The sequence below is a fragment of the Rhinolophus sinicus genome, linkage group LG09, assembly GCF_036562045.2.
Source record: "Rhinolophus sinicus isolate RSC01 linkage group LG09, ASM3656204v1, whole genome shotgun sequence".
Classification (NCBI taxonomy): Eukaryota; Metazoa; Chordata; class Mammalia; order Chiroptera; family Rhinolophidae; genus Rhinolophus; species Rhinolophus sinicus.
The window spans coordinates 12,708,443-12,729,323 of record NC_133758.1 but is presented as its reverse complement, the minus strand read 5'-3'; the positions used below and the strand labels follow the sequence as shown (position 1 = coordinate 12,729,323).

Here is a 20,881-nt window from a genome sequence, read left to right as displayed (position 1 = left end):
TAGCCTAGTCTACCTTCATTAAATGAATGGACTGTTAATCTTGGTATTAATATTTCCTGTGTTGAGTGTGTGTGAGCTCACGTGGCGTAACCGCCTATTGCAAAGGACGTCACATGTCTGAGAGTCTCCATGATAGAGGCCAGGGCACGGTGGTGGCAGTGTGGCATTATCAGGTCAGGAAAGTGCGTGGAAGGTGTGTTTCCTCATTCTTACTTTAAGTACAATAAAATCCCCTTAGAGTATCTTAAAGGTTTTCACTAAAATTACAATAACTATCTTGACAATAACTATTTATTTAATGAATGACCAAGCAAAACTAAAAAGTGCTACTAAAAATGTAGGGACATTGGAATTAGACCCAAATATTTTAACATGCTATATACGGGGAGTGCGGAAAGAAGAGTTTTTTCTTAAGAGACTTTTAAGGTAGTTGCTTTGTGACACTCAGCCTCACGTCTGGATATGGGGTCGTATAGAGTTTGTGGTTAGGGTCTTCCTGGTGTTAATGGTGAATTTGGAGGGATACAAGGTTCCAAGAACTAGAGACTGAAGGGGAGTAAAATCCTGTGACTACCAGGAAGGAAGAACGGTTTTTATTCATCTGACCCTTTACAAGGCTCCATGGTAACGGAAACAGTAGGAAAAGGGGCTGCCTCTGCCCCACGCTGCCCTTTATGTATGAAGTAAACTTTCCAGTTACGGTCATTCAAATTATTTATTGTGACTGGAGCTATGGGAAGATCAACTCTAACATAATGAAGCTGTTTCATTTATTAAAAACCATTTGTTTTAAATAAATAATCTTATTTTTACTTAACAATGGGAAAATAAAATGAGTAAGTTAGAAATTCTCACCTTAACACCCATTCCATCGCTCGTCACAGCAGAATCTTTTGCTGCTTTTCTGTAATTTCTCTCGCACAATAAGGTTACCTTATAAAAGAATGCTTTAATACTTTATCCTCTACTTTTTAGTTAGTACATATGTATTATATTTGTCTAGAAACTTAGGGAAAGCTTATTAGAAGATTTTGGCTTTTGTCTTTTGGTGGGGGGAGTTAAATGGTAAAAGTGTGGCTTCTGGTTTGCGAAAGGCCATTTAACACAGAAGCCTGTGCCCTCCATGGTGGAAAAGAAGTGAGAGCCCACTTTCTGGTTGTCAAGACGTCATGTCTCGCCCCCAATTTTCTCTTTGCGAAGGAACGTTGGACATGGCACTCAGGCCCCTTTCTATAGGGTAGACCTGTAACCTCTGCTCATGAGAAAATGATAGAACTTTATTCCCCTCTGGCGTAACACAGGATCGAAGGTTGGCTACTTGGTACTGTTTAGAGAAGACCTTACCTTGAGAAAGTATGGTGGAAAGTACGCTGAAGGGACAGCTGCTCAATCAAACACTCAAGAAGGAACATGGGGCTGGGTCTCTGCAGAGCGGGTCTCTGTGACCTAGGAGGCTTAGATGTGCTCATGCACCTTAGGAAAACGGGTGTCATGTCGTGTCTTTCTGTAGGCTCCGGAACGCAGAGGCTAGCTGCAAGCCTGAATACTGACAAACGGAGAAGGCCCTAGTCAAACATAAATTGTACATTGAGGCATAGACTTTTTTGCTTCTACATGTTTTTCTTTTCCTTTTTCTTTTTTTGGACTCCACACTTCTAGAACACAAACAAAACAAACACCAAAGCGAGCCGGTCTTTAGAAGCAAAGTGTACTAAATTTACCCCAATAGAATTTGAAATCCTGAGAATTGAAGTTGAAGATACGGTAGCTATTGAGGTTAATGAAAATAAATAGCTCAGTGGTTTCAGAAGGCTTGTTGAGTACCTACTGTGTATAGTTCACAAGTCTGGGCGCTGTCTGTAAGGGATGGGTTAGCACAGGGTGTAGGGAGATTAAAACCACCCCCGCCCCCAAACCTCAGCAGAAATCCAAACTGCTAAAGATATTCTAAGCGTCTTGAGCACCTACCAATACGTTAGCCTATTGAAATGTTTCTGGGTAGATAGGAAAGTAAATTGTTCTTCCCCAGAAACGGTCTGTTGTAGAGAGGACTCACTGTGGTACCCTGGGGAAGGACAGAGTGCCAGGAATAATTTGGATGCAGTACAGAAGGCTTTCTTTAAACAATTTTAAAATGGCCCAAGCAAATAAGTTTTTAAAAATAATTTGGAACTAGAAGTACATGTGTAATAGCAACCATAAAAGTTAATATTTCCTTTTCTCTTTTTAAATTGTAATTGACATACAAATAATACTTTAAAATTTTTTTTCAATTATAGTTGACACTCACTATTATATTAGTTTCAGGTGTGCCACATGGTGTTTAGACATTTATATGAAGTGATTCCCTTGATAAGTCTAATACTCACCTGACACCATACATATTTATTACTATAGTACTGACTACATTCCCTGTGCTGTACTTTATATCCCCATGACTGTTTTGTAACTACCAATTTGTACTTCTTAATCCTTTCACCTTTTTCACTCAGCTCCCCAAACCCCCTCCCTCTGGTAACCCTTAGTGTGTTCTCTGTATCTATGAGTCTCAAATAGTACTTTTTTATCTCTTTATTTAAGCATGTATTTTGCTTAGGTTTTCTTCTTGATATGTTAAGAAAAATTTCTGAATGAATATAAAATTGCATTTAAAGTCTAATGTATTAAGAGCAGCCCACATGTACTTTCTTTTAGCGGTGCGATTTGTGATAGATGTTTCTTTTTATAATGTAGTCTATGCACGGAACATTGAAAAGTATTGAAGGGCCTCCAAACTTGGGTATAAACTTGCCATTGAGCATTAAGCCTACAACTCAGAATTCAGCAAATCAAAACAAAGAGGACACCAGATCCATGAATGGGAAAGAGAAATTGGAAAAGAAATCTCCATCTCCTGTGAAGAAATCAGTGGAACCCAAGAAAGTGGCCAGTCCTGGGTGGACGTGTTGGGAGTGTGACCGCCTGTTCACGCAAAGAGATGTTTACATTTCTCACGTGAGAAAGGAGCATGGGAAGGTAAGAATGACTGCCACCCCTGCCCCCTTAGAGTAAGGAAGAGTGACTGCTACCGCAGCCCCTTAGGGAAAGGAAGCACTCACTGGACTGACAGACCTCCAAGACTTGGGTTTTGGCCTTGGCTCCATCAGTAATTAGTAGGGTGACCTCAAACATCACTCAGTGTCTCTGAGCCTCAGTTTCTTTACATATAAAATGGGCATTTCCAAGTCCTGCCGATCCGGTTCTGTGATTTTGCTAATAATTGCCTTTACTTCCTCACCCCGAGGCTGGCAGTGAGTTACCTACCACACCTGTGAGGAAGCTGAGAACACAGGTAAACCAAAGTTAAAAACATTTAAATGACCTCTTTAGCCCTATGGCAAGTAAGAAAGAAAGCAGGGGAGGAAGAAAGTGATGTTTTGAAACCTGCTAGTAGCATTTTTATGACTTACGTGACCATTTGATGATTTTGGTAGTGGGAAGAGGGACCTTCTAGGAGCTTTTTTAACTCAAAATCACTGGAATTTCTGAGTTGCAATATGTATATTCTTTTAAAAATAATACGTACACATCTCCAACTAATAAGGAAATTTTTTTTAAATGCCCATTATTACACTAATATAACGAGCAAGATTATTTTTAAATATTATTATGATCATCTCAAAATTGGTTTGTCTTGGTCAGGATCTAGAAAGAGTCTGCATTACATCTGGTTGTTTTATAACTTAGATCTCTCTTAGTCTATGACAATTTTATTTTATTTTTTAATGTGCTACTGAGTTGTTGGAAAAACTGGATTATATGTCCTGTGGATTGTTCCCCGAATTTCTAGATTTACATAATGGCTTCCTTGTGACACTGTTTAACTTGTTTCTCTTTATCCAAAAATTCCTAGAAATTTGGTTAAATTGAGGCTGAACGTTTCTAGGTAAGACAAGGTCATAGGTGCCGTATTCTTTTTGTATCACATCCTGAGGCACATAATGCCAGCTTGTCCTACTTTTAGTGATACTAAGATTGATTACGGGTTTCAGAGACATTACACTTTGAAAGGAGCCATTTTATGACTTGAATTTAAGCCAATAAGACCAAATGGTTATCCCGGGGGAACCTATGTGAATAGTGCGTAGGAATTGGATTGTAATTAGTATAGACTAGAGCCTTGAAGAGTTTGTTACATTAAGTGCTTTAAGCATGACTTTGTAATCTAATTTATTTATACTACTTATTTGAAATACTCGTGCCACTGACGTGTTTTACCTTGCTACGTCTACATGGTATCAGCTTGGCTTTGAACATCAACCACAGTGATCACTAATTGTAAAAAGCTGTTTTTGTTATATTTGGTCTAACTGTCCTTACTTCAGTGTCTCTCCATATAAAAATTATTTACTTATGGAATATATATGGCTTTAGTGGCCCCTTGCTTATTTAATCCTCTCGGCTTCTGGCTCCCCAAAGAGGCCTTAGCCTCTTACAATGCTCATTGTAAATACTGGGTCGTTCTTGAGGGTCAATACTTGATTAAACCGACTGTGTAAATACACTGCCGGTAGTTCTTTCAGAGTCTGATGTGGTGATTCTAGGAGAAGTCTTTTCTTGGCACCCAATCTGGATTTCACGAAGGTTAAAACAGGAACACACCTTAATTATCTAGCAGATCAATCCATTCATTTCTTATACATTTGAGCTTTTTGTAACCGTCTTGGGACATTTCTGAATTCTTTCTGTTCCTTTGTTTACTTTTTCCTAAACAATCTTTATCTTGCACATCTGACAATTATTGGATCTAGAATGTAAGATCAAATTTAACACTTATGTGTACTTAAACTATTTGCTTTGGACTGAAGCATGGAGCCCGCCCTGAACTGGACGTGTGTGCAGGCTGTGCACGGTGAGTATACTTACGTTACACGCAGCCATTCATCACTGAGGAAATGCTGGGCTTAGTAGGATTTTAGGATTAGCTTTGAAGACATGGAGACCCTTCTCTTTTGGAATGAGGCACATCAGATTAGATTACGGTTTCAATTCTATTCACTCAGCCTCCCAAGAGAACCGAAGGGAGGTGGGAGAGGGAAGGAAAGAAATGTCTTTATAAGCTGGTGAAATGAGAAGAATGCGGAACGTGAGTCAGAAACCAATGCATGAGCTCTGCCGTGCGGAATCAGACTGGAAGCCTCCACTTCCACACAGCCCACCTGCAGACACATTTGTGTCTATTCCCGTTCTCCTCTTCTTCCCTCCTGTCGGAATACTCACGTCACGTCTCTTGCGTTTAAACCCCAAACTTCACATCTCTGACACTCTGTGTTTTCTCTTCCCTTTGAACAGCCAAGCCAGCATCTCGCTGTGTGTACTTGACCACTCGCATTTACTCCCCAACTGACCTCCTTTGTCACCAAACCCACTTCACTTGTGACCTTGTTGTTGGGTCCAGTGGACATTTTTTTGGACTTTTCCTTGATTGACCCCACTGCAGTGTTTCACCTCATGGACAGTTCTTTCTAAAAGCATTTCCCACCCTAAGTTGAACGCTATACACTCTCCTGGGTTTTCTCATGGTTGCATACACCCATATCTCACTTCTCATGTAAATACGCAGATAACTTCCAAATCTCTGCCTCCAGCTGTGGTTTCTTGCCTGCATTCTGGGCCCCGAAATCCTACAACTTATCAAGTGTTTCGGCTTGTTGGATAATTCACAGAAGCTTTAAGCCTGCACAACAAGGAACCCACACACCCCTCCACCTCAGCTTCTGCAGTCAAAGCTTGGTGCCCAATGTGAGCTGGTGATTCCTACCTTCTACCCAGCCGTCTCCCCAATCCATTGAAATACCCTTTCGTCCATGCATTTATGTTCATTGAGGCAACTATTCGTTCTTGCCCAGATTCCTCTTCTCACTGTAGCCAGAAAGAGGTTTTTAAAGTGCAGTTCCAGTTGTGCAGGGCTATGTCCCTCAATGTCCAGTGGCTTCCTGGGTCTCCTCTGAGCTACCCTTCCTCCAGCCGTATCCCTCAGTGCACACGAGACAAACTCAGCGGCCGCAAGTGCTTTAACCACTGCACATTCACTTGCCTCGGGTGGTACACATTTCAGGTGATACACATTGGCTCCAACAGCCGCACCTTCCAGGGAGCTAACGCCCCGTAGTCCTCTCAGCGCTCAGTGTAGACGTCACTTCATATGGAAAGCCTTCCTTGGTCCCTCCCTCAGACTGAATCGGGTCCTCTTCCTGCCTTTTCCATGGCAGCTTGTCCTTCCCTTATATGTACTTACCGCTGTATGAAGGGTGCCTCTCCCTTAAGCAGACCCTGAATGCTTTCTTCCTCTCTTCAGTTCTCATGCATAAAGTATTTGGGGGCTTCCGTCCCTAGCTCATAGGAAGCCGATGAATGTTTCTTGAATTAATGGATCAGGAATGGGTGCTGAGTTGGAAGACATCGAACCCCTTTTATACATAACTGCCTCTTCTTTAAAGTGGGAGTAATCTATGCGTTAGTGACGGCAGTGTCCTGTGGGGTAGGGACCCAGAAGGACCTGCGTGTGAGGTGATGAGCAGCCTCCAGTCCTTTTGGGGTTACGACGAGATACAAATATGAAACATGCTACACACATGAGGGGTTGGAGAATTATATTTGGCTAAATGTCTCAGGAGAGGAGAGTTGTGTACCTTTAACAGGCTAGGAGTTATTGGAAAGATCTAATTTTGCAGGATCACCCAGTGAAATAGCACGATGTGTTATGACAGTATGTAAACGTTCTGAGCCAGTGAAGTGGAACCACACACGGTGGATGATTTTGGGAACTTGTGCTGAACTGGTAGGTGGTGACAGTGACAGCGACAGGGTAGGTAGCACTGACGGAGGGCTTGCCATGGCACATGCACTATTGGTTACCTCATTTATCCTTGAAACAGGCTCATGAGGTAGATGATATACTGATCCCATGTCACAGACGAGGAAAGGAAACTTAGGAAAGGTTCAGTGATTTATTCCCCCAGGTTCTACAGCTTGTAAATGGCAGACGTAGGATTCAGTCCAGACCCAGACTGCTCCAGTGCTGTGCTGAGCGGCTCATCCTTGCAGAGCAGAAAAGCTTGGCATTTCAAAATTGGCTTAATTTTAGTCTCATTAAATCTTTCAGTACAGATTTGGAACAGTTAGCAAATATATGACTTTCCATCCATCGTCACTTTAGGCGTTCAGTCTTGGTTAAACTTGTTTATGGCATCATTACAGGAACGAACGTGTGTGTGCTTCTGGAAGAGTGCTGTGTGTAATCGTCGTGTGTTCTTCACTGGGGACCGAGTGCCTCACTGGAGTGCATTGCAGTAGTGGTTAGTAGCGCTCTGGTGTCATTAATGTATCGCGTGAATCTTCCTGCGGAATCCTGGGACGCTTTGGAGTGGCTGGTATGTCTTAGCCACTGCCTGGGATGTGTTTGGGGGCTGGCTGGATTGTACACAGGCTGTTCCTGCAGAAAGAGAGTTTCGGGAATCTGGAGACACACACGCGCGAGTTCTCTGCCGACTCCCGGAGTTCTCCTAGAGCAGCAGCTCTCGGTCCTAACGTGGAATGAATTGACCAAAGTGCTGGTTAGCTAGGCTGCTTCGGACCATCAGTGTGGCCGGTTACGCTCCCTCCTTTTTGTAACCAGAGATTCCTCCTGCGCTTGTGCCCTGCTGCCTGGCAGGTGGGAGCCTTTGGCCAGAATGACCGGCCGAAAGGGAGTGGATCCGTGCAGACTCGTTAGCACATCCCATGCTGGCACGACACTACCAGGTTGGCTCTGCACGTGAAGTACAGCTCCTGTGGCACTCTTCTCTGGCAAGTCAGTCCCCTGCAAGACGACTAAGCAATAACGGGGTAGAGCTGGCAGCGCACCGCCACCAGGGTAACGAACATGTTTATAGACATCTGGGTGTTGGCAGTGCTTCGCCCGCCAGGGCTGCCATTTCTTTGGAGACCGAGGAAGACGTTTCCTCCCTGGGCTCTTCCTGTTTATCTCTCATGTACAGAGGCTCCGGAGGTAAAGGCTCCCTAATGCTAGGCTGGTGCTGTCGCCAGACAGGGCAGGACAAATACGAGACTTGGCCCCCGTCTCCTGCTTTGGATGAATGCACTGAGGTTTGCTGGCATAAGAACATTCTTACTAAAACCATCGCCCGCAGCCAGGGACTGACCTCGCTCACTGTCACCGATGAGCAGTTTCCCTTCTCTGCCCTCCTGCTCTGTGAGCCTAGCTTCTGGTCCTCCTCCTCCTCCTCCTCTGAGCTTGTTTGAGGTCTGATTTTGCCATCTCTTCATGCTGCTCAGAACCGAAAGCTTCCCCTGTGGCCCAGCCTTGGCCTCTCGCTCTGTTCCCTGCCCCAGACCCGGACTTACGTCCCCCGTATCCCCTCCCCTTGTCACCTGTCAAATCCCAGTCCTTTGCTGTGCCCCAGGTTTTTGCCCTGCTCCGGCATCCCTGGTAGGTAGAGTGTAGGTGTGGATCCCATGGGGCCAAGGGAGGAGGGCAGAGAGTAGCTTCTTTTATGACTCGAAAGACCCAGATTTGCTGTGGGGTTAGGTTTCTTCTTTGAACGGGTGCTGAAATCTTGTCAGGCCTTAGAATATTGGCTCAGTCTTGTGGTTCTGTGTTACATGGGTAGGTTTTTATGTGCTTGCCCAGGAATGCCACAGTAATTTGTAATTTCTTTAGGAAACTACGTTCCTAAATCCAACTGGCAGACTAGAGTTTTAGAATTTAAGTATGTAGCACATGATCGTGTCTGTAAGTGGATATTACCTTGAAGTCCAAAACAACCAGAAAATAATATTACATGCCCCACGTGGCGACATCTAAGGACATAAAAGGCCATTCTGGCCGTGGCTGACTTAAGAAGGAACCGTAAAATCCACAGCACTGGAAGGTAACTGAGAGGCCCTGAGTCCCCTCTCAGTGTCGATGGGAAAACTTCACAACCAGAAGGACTGCAGGCCGTTTTTCAGAACTCAGAATCCTCCCTTCTGCCTCAAGGTCAGGGTGTGCGCATTTAAGCTGTCACCCCAGGTTATGAGTAGGAATAAACTTTTGTTTGGCAGGAGAAGAGCCAGAGCCTCGGGTGAGACTGGAGCAAGGAGGAAGCATGTAAGTCTGCTCGTCAGTGCCCAGCACGTCCTACACGTGGTGCCACAAGGCAAACACGAGTTGGGAGGGTTGTTCAGGAAAGAAAGAGGCAATGCCTGGAGTCGTTGCTGTTCTTCAGATCCACTCAAAGCCACATAATTGTAAAACGGGGACCAAGACCCAGGCAACAAACACGGAAGAGCCTTTCAATAGCTGTGTGAGGGTTCGTTCTCACATGGCGGCTCAGACGAGGAGCTGTCCGTGGTATCGCGAATTGTCCTGCAGATCTGATGGTGGATCATAGCGACCAGCAGGGCCTCATTACTACGGTTTGTTTAGACAGCTGGAGAATTAATGTATCATGTAGGACTAGCACAAGCAAGAAAATAACTGTCATCAGGCAGTGTTAATGGTAGCCTTTTATATTCGTGCTTATTTACTTTGTAAAGTTATTAACTGATTTCTTATAGATTATCTGATACAAACTGATTATCTTTAAAATGACTAGTTTCTTTTGTCTTGATTTGTGGAAATAGTATTAGAAAGAATCTACTTAGCTCTGCAGACAGTATATTTTAATTTTTTCGTTCTGTTGCAATAGTTGCCCTTTCATAAAATAGTGATCATAGGGAAAAAAATCTTTCCCAGTGACCTCTTTCAGCTTGCTTTTTAATGAAAAAGGGCAAAAAGATTGTAGTGAAAATCACACTGGAAGAAAAACATTCTATATATTCCTTCCAGTGGTCCCTCCATGAGAATTAGGTTAAGAACAGAAATCATAGAGAAAGAATGTGTCACCATTTATAGGCATGTATTTTAGGAACCGAGAAGGCTTAGAAGATAAGACAAACCCTTATAAGTAGAAGAGGAACAAAACAACCCGACCAAGGAGAATTTAACAGCAAAGATGTCTTTTTTCATACTCGTATGGTCTGTGATTCCTGAGTGTCTTAGAGTCAGTGACACATGGCAGCAGCTGTCAATTCTGTTTTCCTTGTTGTGAAGGAGAGAGAGTGACAGTCAGGATTTCCCATATGAGGGCCTTGAGTGGAGCGGATGGCAGGACAGAAGAGGTATGGGGTCTGTTCAGGGCCTGTAGCAAGACCCCCAAACCTATGCTGCATGTCACCACGAGTTAGTGGGGGTCCATGCAGAAGTCCCAGGCTGACGTGCCCGTGGTGACCCCACGACACCCTGGCAAGCATTGGTGAGTTGCACTGCCGTAATTCGGGCAGCCTTATTAGAAAGCCAGGCTTTCTCAGCACTTTGCTTTTCCCATTGCCCGGTGTCTGACGCGGCTCTGAGCACAGAAACTGTGGTGGGACGTGTTTCTTTCCCGTCTGCTCTGGGTTTGGCCTTTTGTTACTGTGCATGTTTTACAGTTCTGTCTTACTTTTTCAGTTGTACAGTGTCATCAGCAAACCTGATAGTCTTTTGCCATCAAGTTAGGAGACTGGCTTTGTTTTGTTGTTTTCAACAAGCCTCGCGATAAGCACATCCTCGTCCTGCAGCGCACAGTGCACTTCAGAGCCGTCGTCTCAGGACCACAGCACCACCGTGTTGGTGGTGCTCGGACGTGTTCTGAGCACGACACATGAAGAAGAGCTCATTCTCCTTACTTTAGAGTTAGGACTTGTTTTTTTACCTAGATTGACTACCTATTTTGTTAAATAGGTTTGGTTTTGAATGAGACTTGGTTCTGTTTTCTATGGAATGTGAGACAATGGTCTACAGTAGGATAAACAAACTATGGTTCACAACCCACCACCTGTGTTTGTAAATAATTTGTTGGAACACAGCCACACCCATTCATTTATGTATCACCGTCTAGGGCTGCTTTTGCACTACAAGGTGGAATAGTTGCAACAGAGCTTCATTGGTCTGCAAAGTGTAAAATATTTACCATCTGGCCCTTTACAGAAAACGTCTGCCAACCTGTGGTCTAAATTTATTCTCTGTGTTTAAATATTTCCCCTGAACACTTAGTTCTAATTTGTAAACTTGGATCGTTTGGTACTCAAAAATTATTTTTCTTGGTGCTTTCACACGTGTGTAAGTTAAGTTTCTTGTTCTATGGTCGTCTAAATACCCATTTATTTGTATATTCTTGGATATAGTGAGACAGGAACTGGAAAATCTCACTAATGTCTTAGATGTTGAATTGTCTCAGTAAGGACTTTGGAGTACTCCAAACTTCAGGGGAAGGCTACTTGCCCATGTAAAAGGCCATTTTCTAAGGGAGCATGGGTGGTTTGATTACGCAAGTATTTTTTCTTATGATTTACCATCTATAACTGTACGTGATATTTATATACAGGGAGTGAAAACTTTCCAGTTTCGTGAGCACATACATACTAACTTTATCCAGATCTAACATGAATAGATAAAGCAACTTGAATACCTATGAAGTGTTCTTTTGTATTTATCCTAGTAAAAAGTTTCAAGAATTCTCAGAGTGAAAATTAGGCCTTTTCTTTATTTAATAGGTATGCTAATGATGTTACATATTTCTTTAGTGAATTTCTTCCTTTTTAAATCAACTTTGCTGAGCTATAGTTTACAGGTAAATTTAGCACATTTCTGTCCTTTAGGAAAACTTGATTTTTTAAAACCTGTTCACGGTATCAGTCTACACTATTTTTAAGTCTTTGGTTTGTCTGGGTACTTGGATATTATAGGAAGTGCAATTATGAAACAATTTAGAGCAGCCCATTCATTCATACTTTGGGAATGTTTAACTTTGAACCATGTTTATTCTTTTGTATGTACCTTTCTTTTACTCTATAAATATTTACCAAATTGCATAGCATTTGCTATGGAGAAGTACAAATAAAGTGTAAAATGTAAATCTTGCCCTGCAGATGCTTACAATTGGGTAGGAAAAAAAGCGTAAATATTTGAAAAGCTAAAACTAGTATGAGTTTGGGTGTAAACCAAGAGTCTTGGAGGACTCACAAGGGGGTGTGTAATTAAACACTAAGTGAAAGGTGCTTTTGGTTCGGATTGCAGCTCAGCTCTTATTGAGGCCTGTAAATAGAGTACGCCATGAAATATAGCCCAGCCTTTAAAGAGGTTGGAGGAGGATAGAGTGAAATCACAGTTGTGTGTGTGGTACGTGGGAGACAGGAATTGGATTTCTACCTAAAATACAAGGAAGTGGAGGTCTGAGTATCACAGTTTCGTGGGGAATCAGCATGGGTTGGGAGATGCCAGGGAAGCCTTCACAGAAGAAATACTCCCCAAAGAGGTATTTGGAGGATGCGTAAGAGAAAGTCGCCCTGTGTACAGAACTGCAAGAAGAGTATGGACGTGGTACAAACCACACGACAAGCTACGCCAACAAGTAGTTATGGAGGGTGATGTGCTGAAAAGGCTGTGAAGGGAGGTTGGACCGTGAGGTAGGCAAGTCCAAAGGCCTTACTTCCTGAAGCTTCTGAGAACAACAGCTGGCTTTTAGGCAGTCACGTGACATGGAGGTGCAGTTCCAGTGCTTCGCTCTGGTAACTGCGTGGGATATCGGTGACAGAAGGAGAGGATGGTGGCTGGAGCGGTCAGGGGTGCCCCCCAAGGAGCTGAGGGGAGCTGGCCAGAGGGGTGGAAAGGGTTTGAATGAATCTCCAGAAGAGGGAAGGCTGTCTTAGAAGGGCAAGGAGGAAGGTGTCACTGTCTTCAGCAGATGTGAGCGTGAGTAGCTTTGCATGGAAAGTTGATAAAGCCCTAGGAGATGTAATCAAAATGATGGCTTGAGAACTAGATCGTGGACAGCCTCGAAAGCCAGCAAGTCTGTGTTCTGCCTTGCACGGAGGGAGAGACGGCCCAATGGAACCCCCTGTGCGTCTGGAGGCACCTGCTCTGCCTGTGTTAGGTCCCCAGCTCCCCATCCCGCTGTTACAAAGCGTGACCCTGTGCTCTGCATAAGAACAGCCCTCCATCTGTGCACTCCACGTAACCCCCTTTTTGACCACTAAAGGATGTCACAGCCACACTTGTCCCCTCTCTCCTGCATCTTCAGCTTTTCTCGATCATTCTCAAAACTCATGAAGCATGCCCTGCTGCCTCTGACCATCCCAAAGCAAAACCGCCTTCGTGCCCCACTCCTCTGCTGCCTTTCTTTGTCTCTCTTTGCAACAAATCTCCTTGCCATGGTTTTCTGTCCTGTACTCCCCACACCTCTCCTCCCATTTAGGCATTTGTCTCACCACGGCACCCAAACCACTTGAGCTCTCAGTGACATCCCTGTCACCAAGCCCAGAGGTCTTGGCTTCCTCAGGCGTCATCTAATGTGACCTGTCTGAAACACTCGGCCTCCAGGACACTCTTTTCTCTTGGTTCCCATCCAGCCTCAATGACAGCTCTTCTCTGTCTTTCTCATCTTTTTAGCTTATAAATGTTCATGTGGCCATTGCTCTCACCAAGTTCTTGTCAAAACCCATGGTTTTAAAAGCCGTCTGGATCCTAATGACTCCCAGATTCAGGGCTCTGGCCTGGAGCTCTCCCCTGAGTTCCCGGCTTGAATCTAGCCACCTCTTTAGCATCTCTGCTTAGATCTCCAGTGGGCGTCTCAAATATAATGTATCCAAAATGTAACTTTAGATTCCTCTCCTTCCTTAAACCTGCGTCTCCCCTGCCTTTCCAGTTAGTAACTGGTAACTCTGTTCCACCAGGTGCCCAGGCGGTGGAATTTGGAATGAAACTTGACCCTTCTTTTTCTCTCCTTTGTCACCCACATTCAGCCAAATGCTCCTACCTCTCTACCTTTGAGATATACACGAAATCCAACCACGTATTATCGTCACCTTTACTTTCCAAGCCCAGGGTACGTAATGTCTCCCCTGGATCGTTACGGACAGCCTCTGCTCTGGTTCCCTGCTTCCACGCTTGGCAGCCAGACCCTGCCCGAACCCTTTAGTGTGCTCCCCTGACACTCAAGGGCAACCCCAAACCCTCACCACGGTCCACGCGGTCTGCTCTCTGACCCCCTCCCCCGCCGTTTCCCTTGCCTTCACTGCATAGGAAACTGCAGGAAGGACATGACTGGGCAGCTGGCTCGCTAGGGAAATACGAGTGGCTCAAGGATGTGTCGATAGATGTCCAGTGTCACTACGCATTGAAGAAAAACAAAATCAAGTGCAATGTAGTATTTTACCTATCGCCTGGGTAAAGCTGAAGAATGGTGACTGGTGTTGAGACGCTTGGTGAACGAGGGCTGACTTATGGGGGGGGGGGGCTCTTGAGGACAGTTCTGCAAGAAGCTTCAAAGAGCCTTAACCTTTTTATAACTTCTAAACTACAAAGACGACTTTCAGAAATGTATACAAAGATAACTGGTTGACTACAGAAATTTTTATCTGTAATTAGTAAAAAATCGAAACAACCTGAATCATGAATAGAAGACAGTTAAATTATGGTCCATTTATGCAGTAGAATACTGCGCATGCATTCGGAAGAATGCAGAAACATCAAAATACGAGTCGCTGTGTGTGTTTTACAAGCGAAAAAAAAATCAGGTTACAAATTAATATGTATGATGTAGGCTCACTCTTATCAATATACATAAGTATGTGTATTCAGAAAAGAAATGGGAAGGATATATAACTGGGAATTGACCATGGTTACTTCAGTTGTGAGATGAGAAGCAATCCTTATTCTCGCTTTTATTTCGCAAAGAGCATTTGTTATATTGATAATCGGCAACAATAAGAGAAAGGCGACGAAGGCGGCAGTGTCTAGGAGCACCATATACACGTCACTGAAAACGGAGGCTGCCGGGCAGGACTGCCTTGTTTGCCGCTCCCGTCCTCACCCACCCACCCACCCACCCACCGCTGACGGAGTGGGCGCTGCACCTGTCTGTGGACGGCGCCTTCTCTCCGGCCGCGTGGGACCCTTGTTCTTCCTTCTGTCTGGACCCCTCCGTGTGCAGTGCTCATCTCTTGCCTTTGTCCTCAATGTCTTCGTTTCCTATAGGCTCTTTCTTATCAGTATTTTAACATGCTCACAGCTCACCCGTTTTCCATAAACAGAGCAAGCAGTGCTTGCTCTGTGTCCAGTGCTTTATGCTACATTTGTTGCTCTCCGATTACGTGCTCATGTTATTCCAGTAGATAATTGTGTGTTCAGTTATTCTCTCCTGCAGTCATTCCCTCACATGATAAGTGGCTATGAGTATTTCCTGTACGCCGAAGGCCAGGGATATGGAGATGGACTCACAGCTTCTGTTTTCAGTGAGATTACAAGGCAGTGAAATTCACTATGAAATAAAAATAAAAAAACCCAGAACTTGTAGAATTCAGGATTTTTTCTTTGGAGGAAGAGGTACAGTTAGGTAAGTCATTGAAATTTAATCTGTTAATTGAACATTTTTTACCTTAGTACTATGAGTCATTAGAGAAATACAAATTAGAACCACAGTGAAACACCCACCACTGGCCGTCCTCTAGATGGTACAATGAAATAAAATGGCAACACCGGATGTGGGGAAGGTTGCACAGCAGTTGGAGCTCTTACGCGGTCATTGCTGCTGGTGGAAAGCAAAGCGCAGCCAATCTGGGAAACACTTGGACAGTTTCCTGTTTGATTCACCACATGACTCAGTAATCCCATCCCAGGTGTTTACCCGAGAGAAATAAGATCACATGTTCACATCAGAACCTGCACTTGCACGTTTACAGCAGTTTGAATTCATGAGTCCTCCAAACTGGAAACATTGTAGATGTCCTTCCCCTCAAAAATGGGTAAACAAACTGGAGTGCATCCATGCCATGGAAGAGTCCACAGTGAAAGGAATGGACGACTGATAACACTGAACAGCACAGATGAGTTGCAAATGTTATGTCCAGTGAAAGAAGCCAGACTCGAAAAACTACGTGCTATACTATATGGTTCCATTTATATGACAAGCAGAAAAGCAAAACTAAAGGGTAGAAAACAGATCAGTGGTCCCCAAGAGTTGGGTGTAGGAAAGGGGGCTGACTATAAAGGGGCACGAGGCAATCTGGCCCTCGGGGGGGTGGGGACATATGTGGAGGAACGGTTCTGTTAAGTTGGTGCAAAAGTAGTTGTGATTTAAAGGTTAACAGTAATTGCAAAAACCACAATTAATTTTGTACAAACTTAGTCTATCTTGATTGTAGTTGCAGTTACTCAACTCTATCCATTTGTCAAAACTGAGAACTATACATTAAAAGAGTGAATTTATATTTTGTAAATTATCTCATTAAACCTGGCTTAAAATTTTTTGGGTGGGGCAAAAATTTTTTTTTTTATGTGCTGTGTTCAAGTTTCAAAAATCCAAACAATCTAAAGGGATACAGTGAAAAGCCTTATTCCTACCCTTGCTACCTGTAATCACAAAGTTTCTTGTGCATCGTGAAGTTTCTCTCTCTGAGTCTGGTCATGTGTTCTCATTTTCACTATTTCTAACGCAGAACACAGTTTGTCAACATAATTTTCTGCAGCAGTTCGTTCTCCATACAAGTGACAGTCCTTTTCGTATCAGTGCATTGAGACCTCCCATTCTTTTCTGCAGCCACATGATAAGAATGTTGTGTGTGAGTACATGGACTGTATTTAGCTAACTCTCCTTTGATGGACCCCAATTTTTCCCCCACTATACACAGTGCTGCAGTGAATAACCTTGTATATACTGTCAGTGCTGTTACAACGCTTGTGCTTGTGTGGAAAACACACACTTGTTCCACTGCAGTTGATACATCAGGGCACAGTTGGAGCAGAACGAGAATTCTGAGTGTGCTCCTGTGTGATTTCATCCCTGAGAAACACTAGGTGAGCACAGAAAACCATGGAGTGGAGTTGCGTCGGAATAAATAAAACGCGTACATACACCTCAGATGTCCACCTGCGACCTCCCCTCCCCTTGTGTTGTCATGTGGTCCACACCTGGTGTCACAACTTCCCTCCGGCCCTCCTTCCACCACCTCACAAAAACTCAACAGACCACAACCCTCTGACGCCCACTTTTTCAAGGTAAAGTGCCTTTCTTCCTTTGCAGCATCGATGTATTTCTTAACCACTTAACATGTATCAACCATGCTGCTGTTGCATGAAATGTGCCACGGATAGGTTTTGAGTATCATGCCCCTCGCTTACTTTTTGATTGAAGCCCTGTAGCTGTTGTGTTCTGACTTGGCACAGTGCAGTGGTTTATAGTACAAGTTATTTATATGTCTGTCATGTTGTAGCAGAACTGACTGTACCCTGTACGGGTAGAGCTGTAGAATCGATTCCCACGTGGAAGGATCCAGAGTGTAGGAGTTAATTCTGAGGCATGGCTGCTGTGATACATTTGAATTACATAGTTGGTTTGTTTTTTTCCTTTTTCATAAAAAAATGTTGTGATAGCTGAAGAATGTGTGTCAGCATGGTTTGGGAATAATTCAACTCTCTTTAATCTGAAATCTGTGGGCGTCCGGATGTGTGACGGTCATTAAGGAGGCTTTTTGTGTGTGGGTGCAAGGCCATGCCTCATGGAGGCAGGAATCCAGGGAAAGGTGACCGTGGCTGTCTCGCCAGAGGGATTTGTAAAGATGTGACTCTCCTTCCCATAACTTCCTCAGAGTCACCTGACACAGAAAGGCCTTCAAGCCCAGAGACAAGAAGGGACTAGTTATCAGAATGAGAAATGTCTGATTCCGACAGAGCCAGTGGCGTTCACCAAGTACCATCTGAAAACAATGGATTTCAAAGGCATTTTAAATCCCTGAGCTCAGACCTTGAGTCCCGGGCCAGGGCACTCAGAGCAAAGGAATTTGCTAAGAGGAGCTAATGCTTTCTGTCCTAAAGTCTGTGAAGATAAAAGAGTCAAAAATAGGAGATTAGGGAGGAAGTTTAAGAGGTGTACCCAAGTGTGTATTTGGTATTTTACTGCTTTAAAGTTTTACAAACATTTTCAGACCCTGCCAGCTTAGGGCTGGTTCCCTATTTCTTCAAAGAGTTCTATTTAAAAACAAACAAAACAACTAGTAATTGAGTGGGAAAACATGTCTCTTTTCCAATTCTGGTTGACTATAGAAAATCCAGTCAAGGCCACGCATGGTCCCTCAGGATCAGCTTACACTACATTGGAGCCAGAGGAAGTAAATGCCCTTAGAAGTTTTGAAAGCAAACCATGATAGACTTTATGCTTTCTTAATACTGTTTTTTCTATTTTTGTTTGATAAAAAATGCTGTCTGTGTCATAAGGTGGCAATGTGAGCTATTATAATATTGAAGATACAGTTTTTAGTATATGTGCTGCTGAAGCGAGCACAGAAGATATAGTTATGAAATAAATTAGGTAAAGCACCTTTTAATAAGTTAATATTTAAATTTTAACAAAGAAGAAAGCAGTTTGTTTTTATTAGGTACTGTGAACACGACGTTTGATTTGGAAGCTGGAGTTTAAACCTGTAATTTTCTTGTCACTGGTGATTTTCAAATCCTGCTGCATTGTTTTGGGGTTGCATAGTTCATTTCTGCATTTTTTCATAAAAAACATTGAAAAGATTCCTATCTCACACGTTGTCAACTCTTTTTGAAAATAGTAATTATTGATTCAGCTAAGCTGCTCTTCATTTATTATCTACTGAGGATTTCTTTATTGAAATTTCTCTATTAAAATTTTGGCTTGCTATTAATGTAACTACACCATAACAAGAAATGGAATATTAAACCCTTCACCTAAATAGAAAATGTGGGTTGCATGTCTCTGAGGCCTCTTGCCTGTTGTAAGGGTAGAAATAGAGATTTTAGTTGTCTGCAGCCTTAAGGATTCTTTGCTACAACTGTCTTATTTCACGAAGACTTGCAGTGTTGCCACTCTTCCAGGTGAGCTTAACATTGTGCAGTTTGTATGTACAAAATTCAAAAGGAATTAGCTATTAGTAGATATTTAGATACCTTTGTTGGAACAGTAGAAATTGTTAACTGTTCTTTACTTAAAGCTCTGTTCTAAATGTAACCTCTTGTTCCTTCTCAGGCTAATCCAACAGACTAGGGATTTACTAATGGTCTATTTGTGTGATCACAAATTTTTATGAAGGAATACCTTTGGGAGAAGGGAGAGCTTGTCTCAGAGGCACCAGCTGCTTATTTGCTTTGTTCTTCCCCCTCTTGACCGCCCCCCACCCCCGACAGTTTACACGTAGGAAAACAATAAAAGCAGTGGTCTGACTTTCATCTTTAACGTGGAGAAGAAACGTCCTCCATGGCCTCTGTCTGGGTTCAAGACCCTTTTAAACACCTACCAGACTGATTGGCTTTATTTAGTAGACAATATTTTCCATTCTTTAAAATGAAACTTGGATATGTAACTTTACTCTTATTAATAAAAGAACATTTATTGAGAATTTCTGTGTGTCCCAAGCGCTCTGTTGCCCCTTTAATGCCCCCCCAGCCCCACTCTCTGAGGAAGGCACTAGTGTGACCCCCACTTTACAGCTGGGGAGTGGATGTTTATGCAGGTTGAGACACATTCCCCAGGTCTCACAACTCGTGACTGGTAGAGACAAGATGCCAGCCCGTCTCTGAGACTCTGGAGCCAAACCCTCAGCCACTTAAATAGAATCGCTTACCAGTTTGAACAGAACGTGTTGTCGGGATTAATGTAAAAGGGTATAAAAATGCACTTCTCATTTCTTTATCACTTAGCTCACAATTGCTTATCTCTTATTGCCAGAAATAGTAATGTTATTTGAAAGAACTTAACTCCCATGAGGACTTATTCCCACTTCAGCATTATTTTTAATGAGGATTGAGCCAAATTTTGTTCCATTCCTGAGACAGAGTCCTTTCTTGATTTAATTTCATTGTGACGTATTATTTTATTGCAGACTGCAATGCATGTTATACCCTAAGAATTGGTTTTCAAGTTAAGCCACTGATTTTACTTCAACTGTTCCATGTGAGAATATGTTAACGTTACATAATTATGTTGTAGCCAAAGTGGGAAACTTGAACTTTGATTTTGTATCTCTTGATAGCTTTCTCTTGCTCTCTGACTCCCTCCCCCATACACAGACACTATATATCAACAGGCAATCTCCATAAAGTGGTTTCACACTTGTGTTCTTGCGATAACGAAATGGTATTATTTAAAACAAAAGGCCTCTGGAAAACTCTCCCCTTATGTGAGGTACAATTACTTAATCATTAAGCAGGGAAAATTAAGATGTTTAAAATTAGCAAGAGATTTAGTTTAAAATGGTACATGGGATAAGGTGACACATTCTTTCTGGATATAACACATTAAGTAATGACTTTATGTGGCATTTACTGAAGAATTATGTTTTCATATATGCTTCTTAAAAATAACGTATCTTTTGCAAAGAAAATTTATGTCATGTTTTCTCTTATTTTAAATATCTATGTGTTTGTGTTGGATCAAAATTAAGTGTTTTTGAGGGAAAAAATGCAATTTTTTTACTTTATGATGAAGTTTATCGTGTCCGCTAGACATTAGCTCGTTGTGATTATCCCAGTCCTGCCCTCCCTTTCGGTTTCAGCTTTAAAAGTAATCTTCTAGTTTTGCTACTGTGTCACTAAACAATTATGCGGATCTAAACTCTTAGGAACGTTTTCTGAATTTTTAAAGCATTTTTCTGTTTTTGTTCTCTTAAGTGACTGTCTTTCTCTTCTCCTCATAAAGCAAATGAAAAAACACCCTTGCCGCCAGTGTGACAAATCTTTCAGCTCATCACACAGCCTGTGCCGTCACAATCGGATCAAGCACAAAGGCATCAGGAAAGTTTATACCTGCTCGTAAGTTACGATTTC

General features: G+C 42.9%; 1 protein-coding gene across 16 annotated transcripts in view; it reads left to right on the top strand.

Moving 5' to 3' along the window:
* The window catches only part of ZNF532 (zinc finger protein 532), a 96,450-nt gene that overhangs the window by 69,379 nt on the left and 6,190 nt on the right, over nt 1-20,881 (top strand). For 15 of the 16 annotated variants that reach the window (XM_074339890.1, XM_019729288.2, XM_074339892.1 and 12 more), the window contains 2 exons: nt 2,734-3,015; nt 20,754-20,866. In XM_074339890.1, the coding sequence (XP_074195991.1) occupies nt 2,734-3,015; nt 20,754-20,866 (395 nt within the window). The remainder of the gene's footprint in view (nt 1-2,733; nt 3,016-20,753; nt 20,867-20,881) is intronic. The other variant, XM_074339884.1, reaches the window with a different exon arrangement.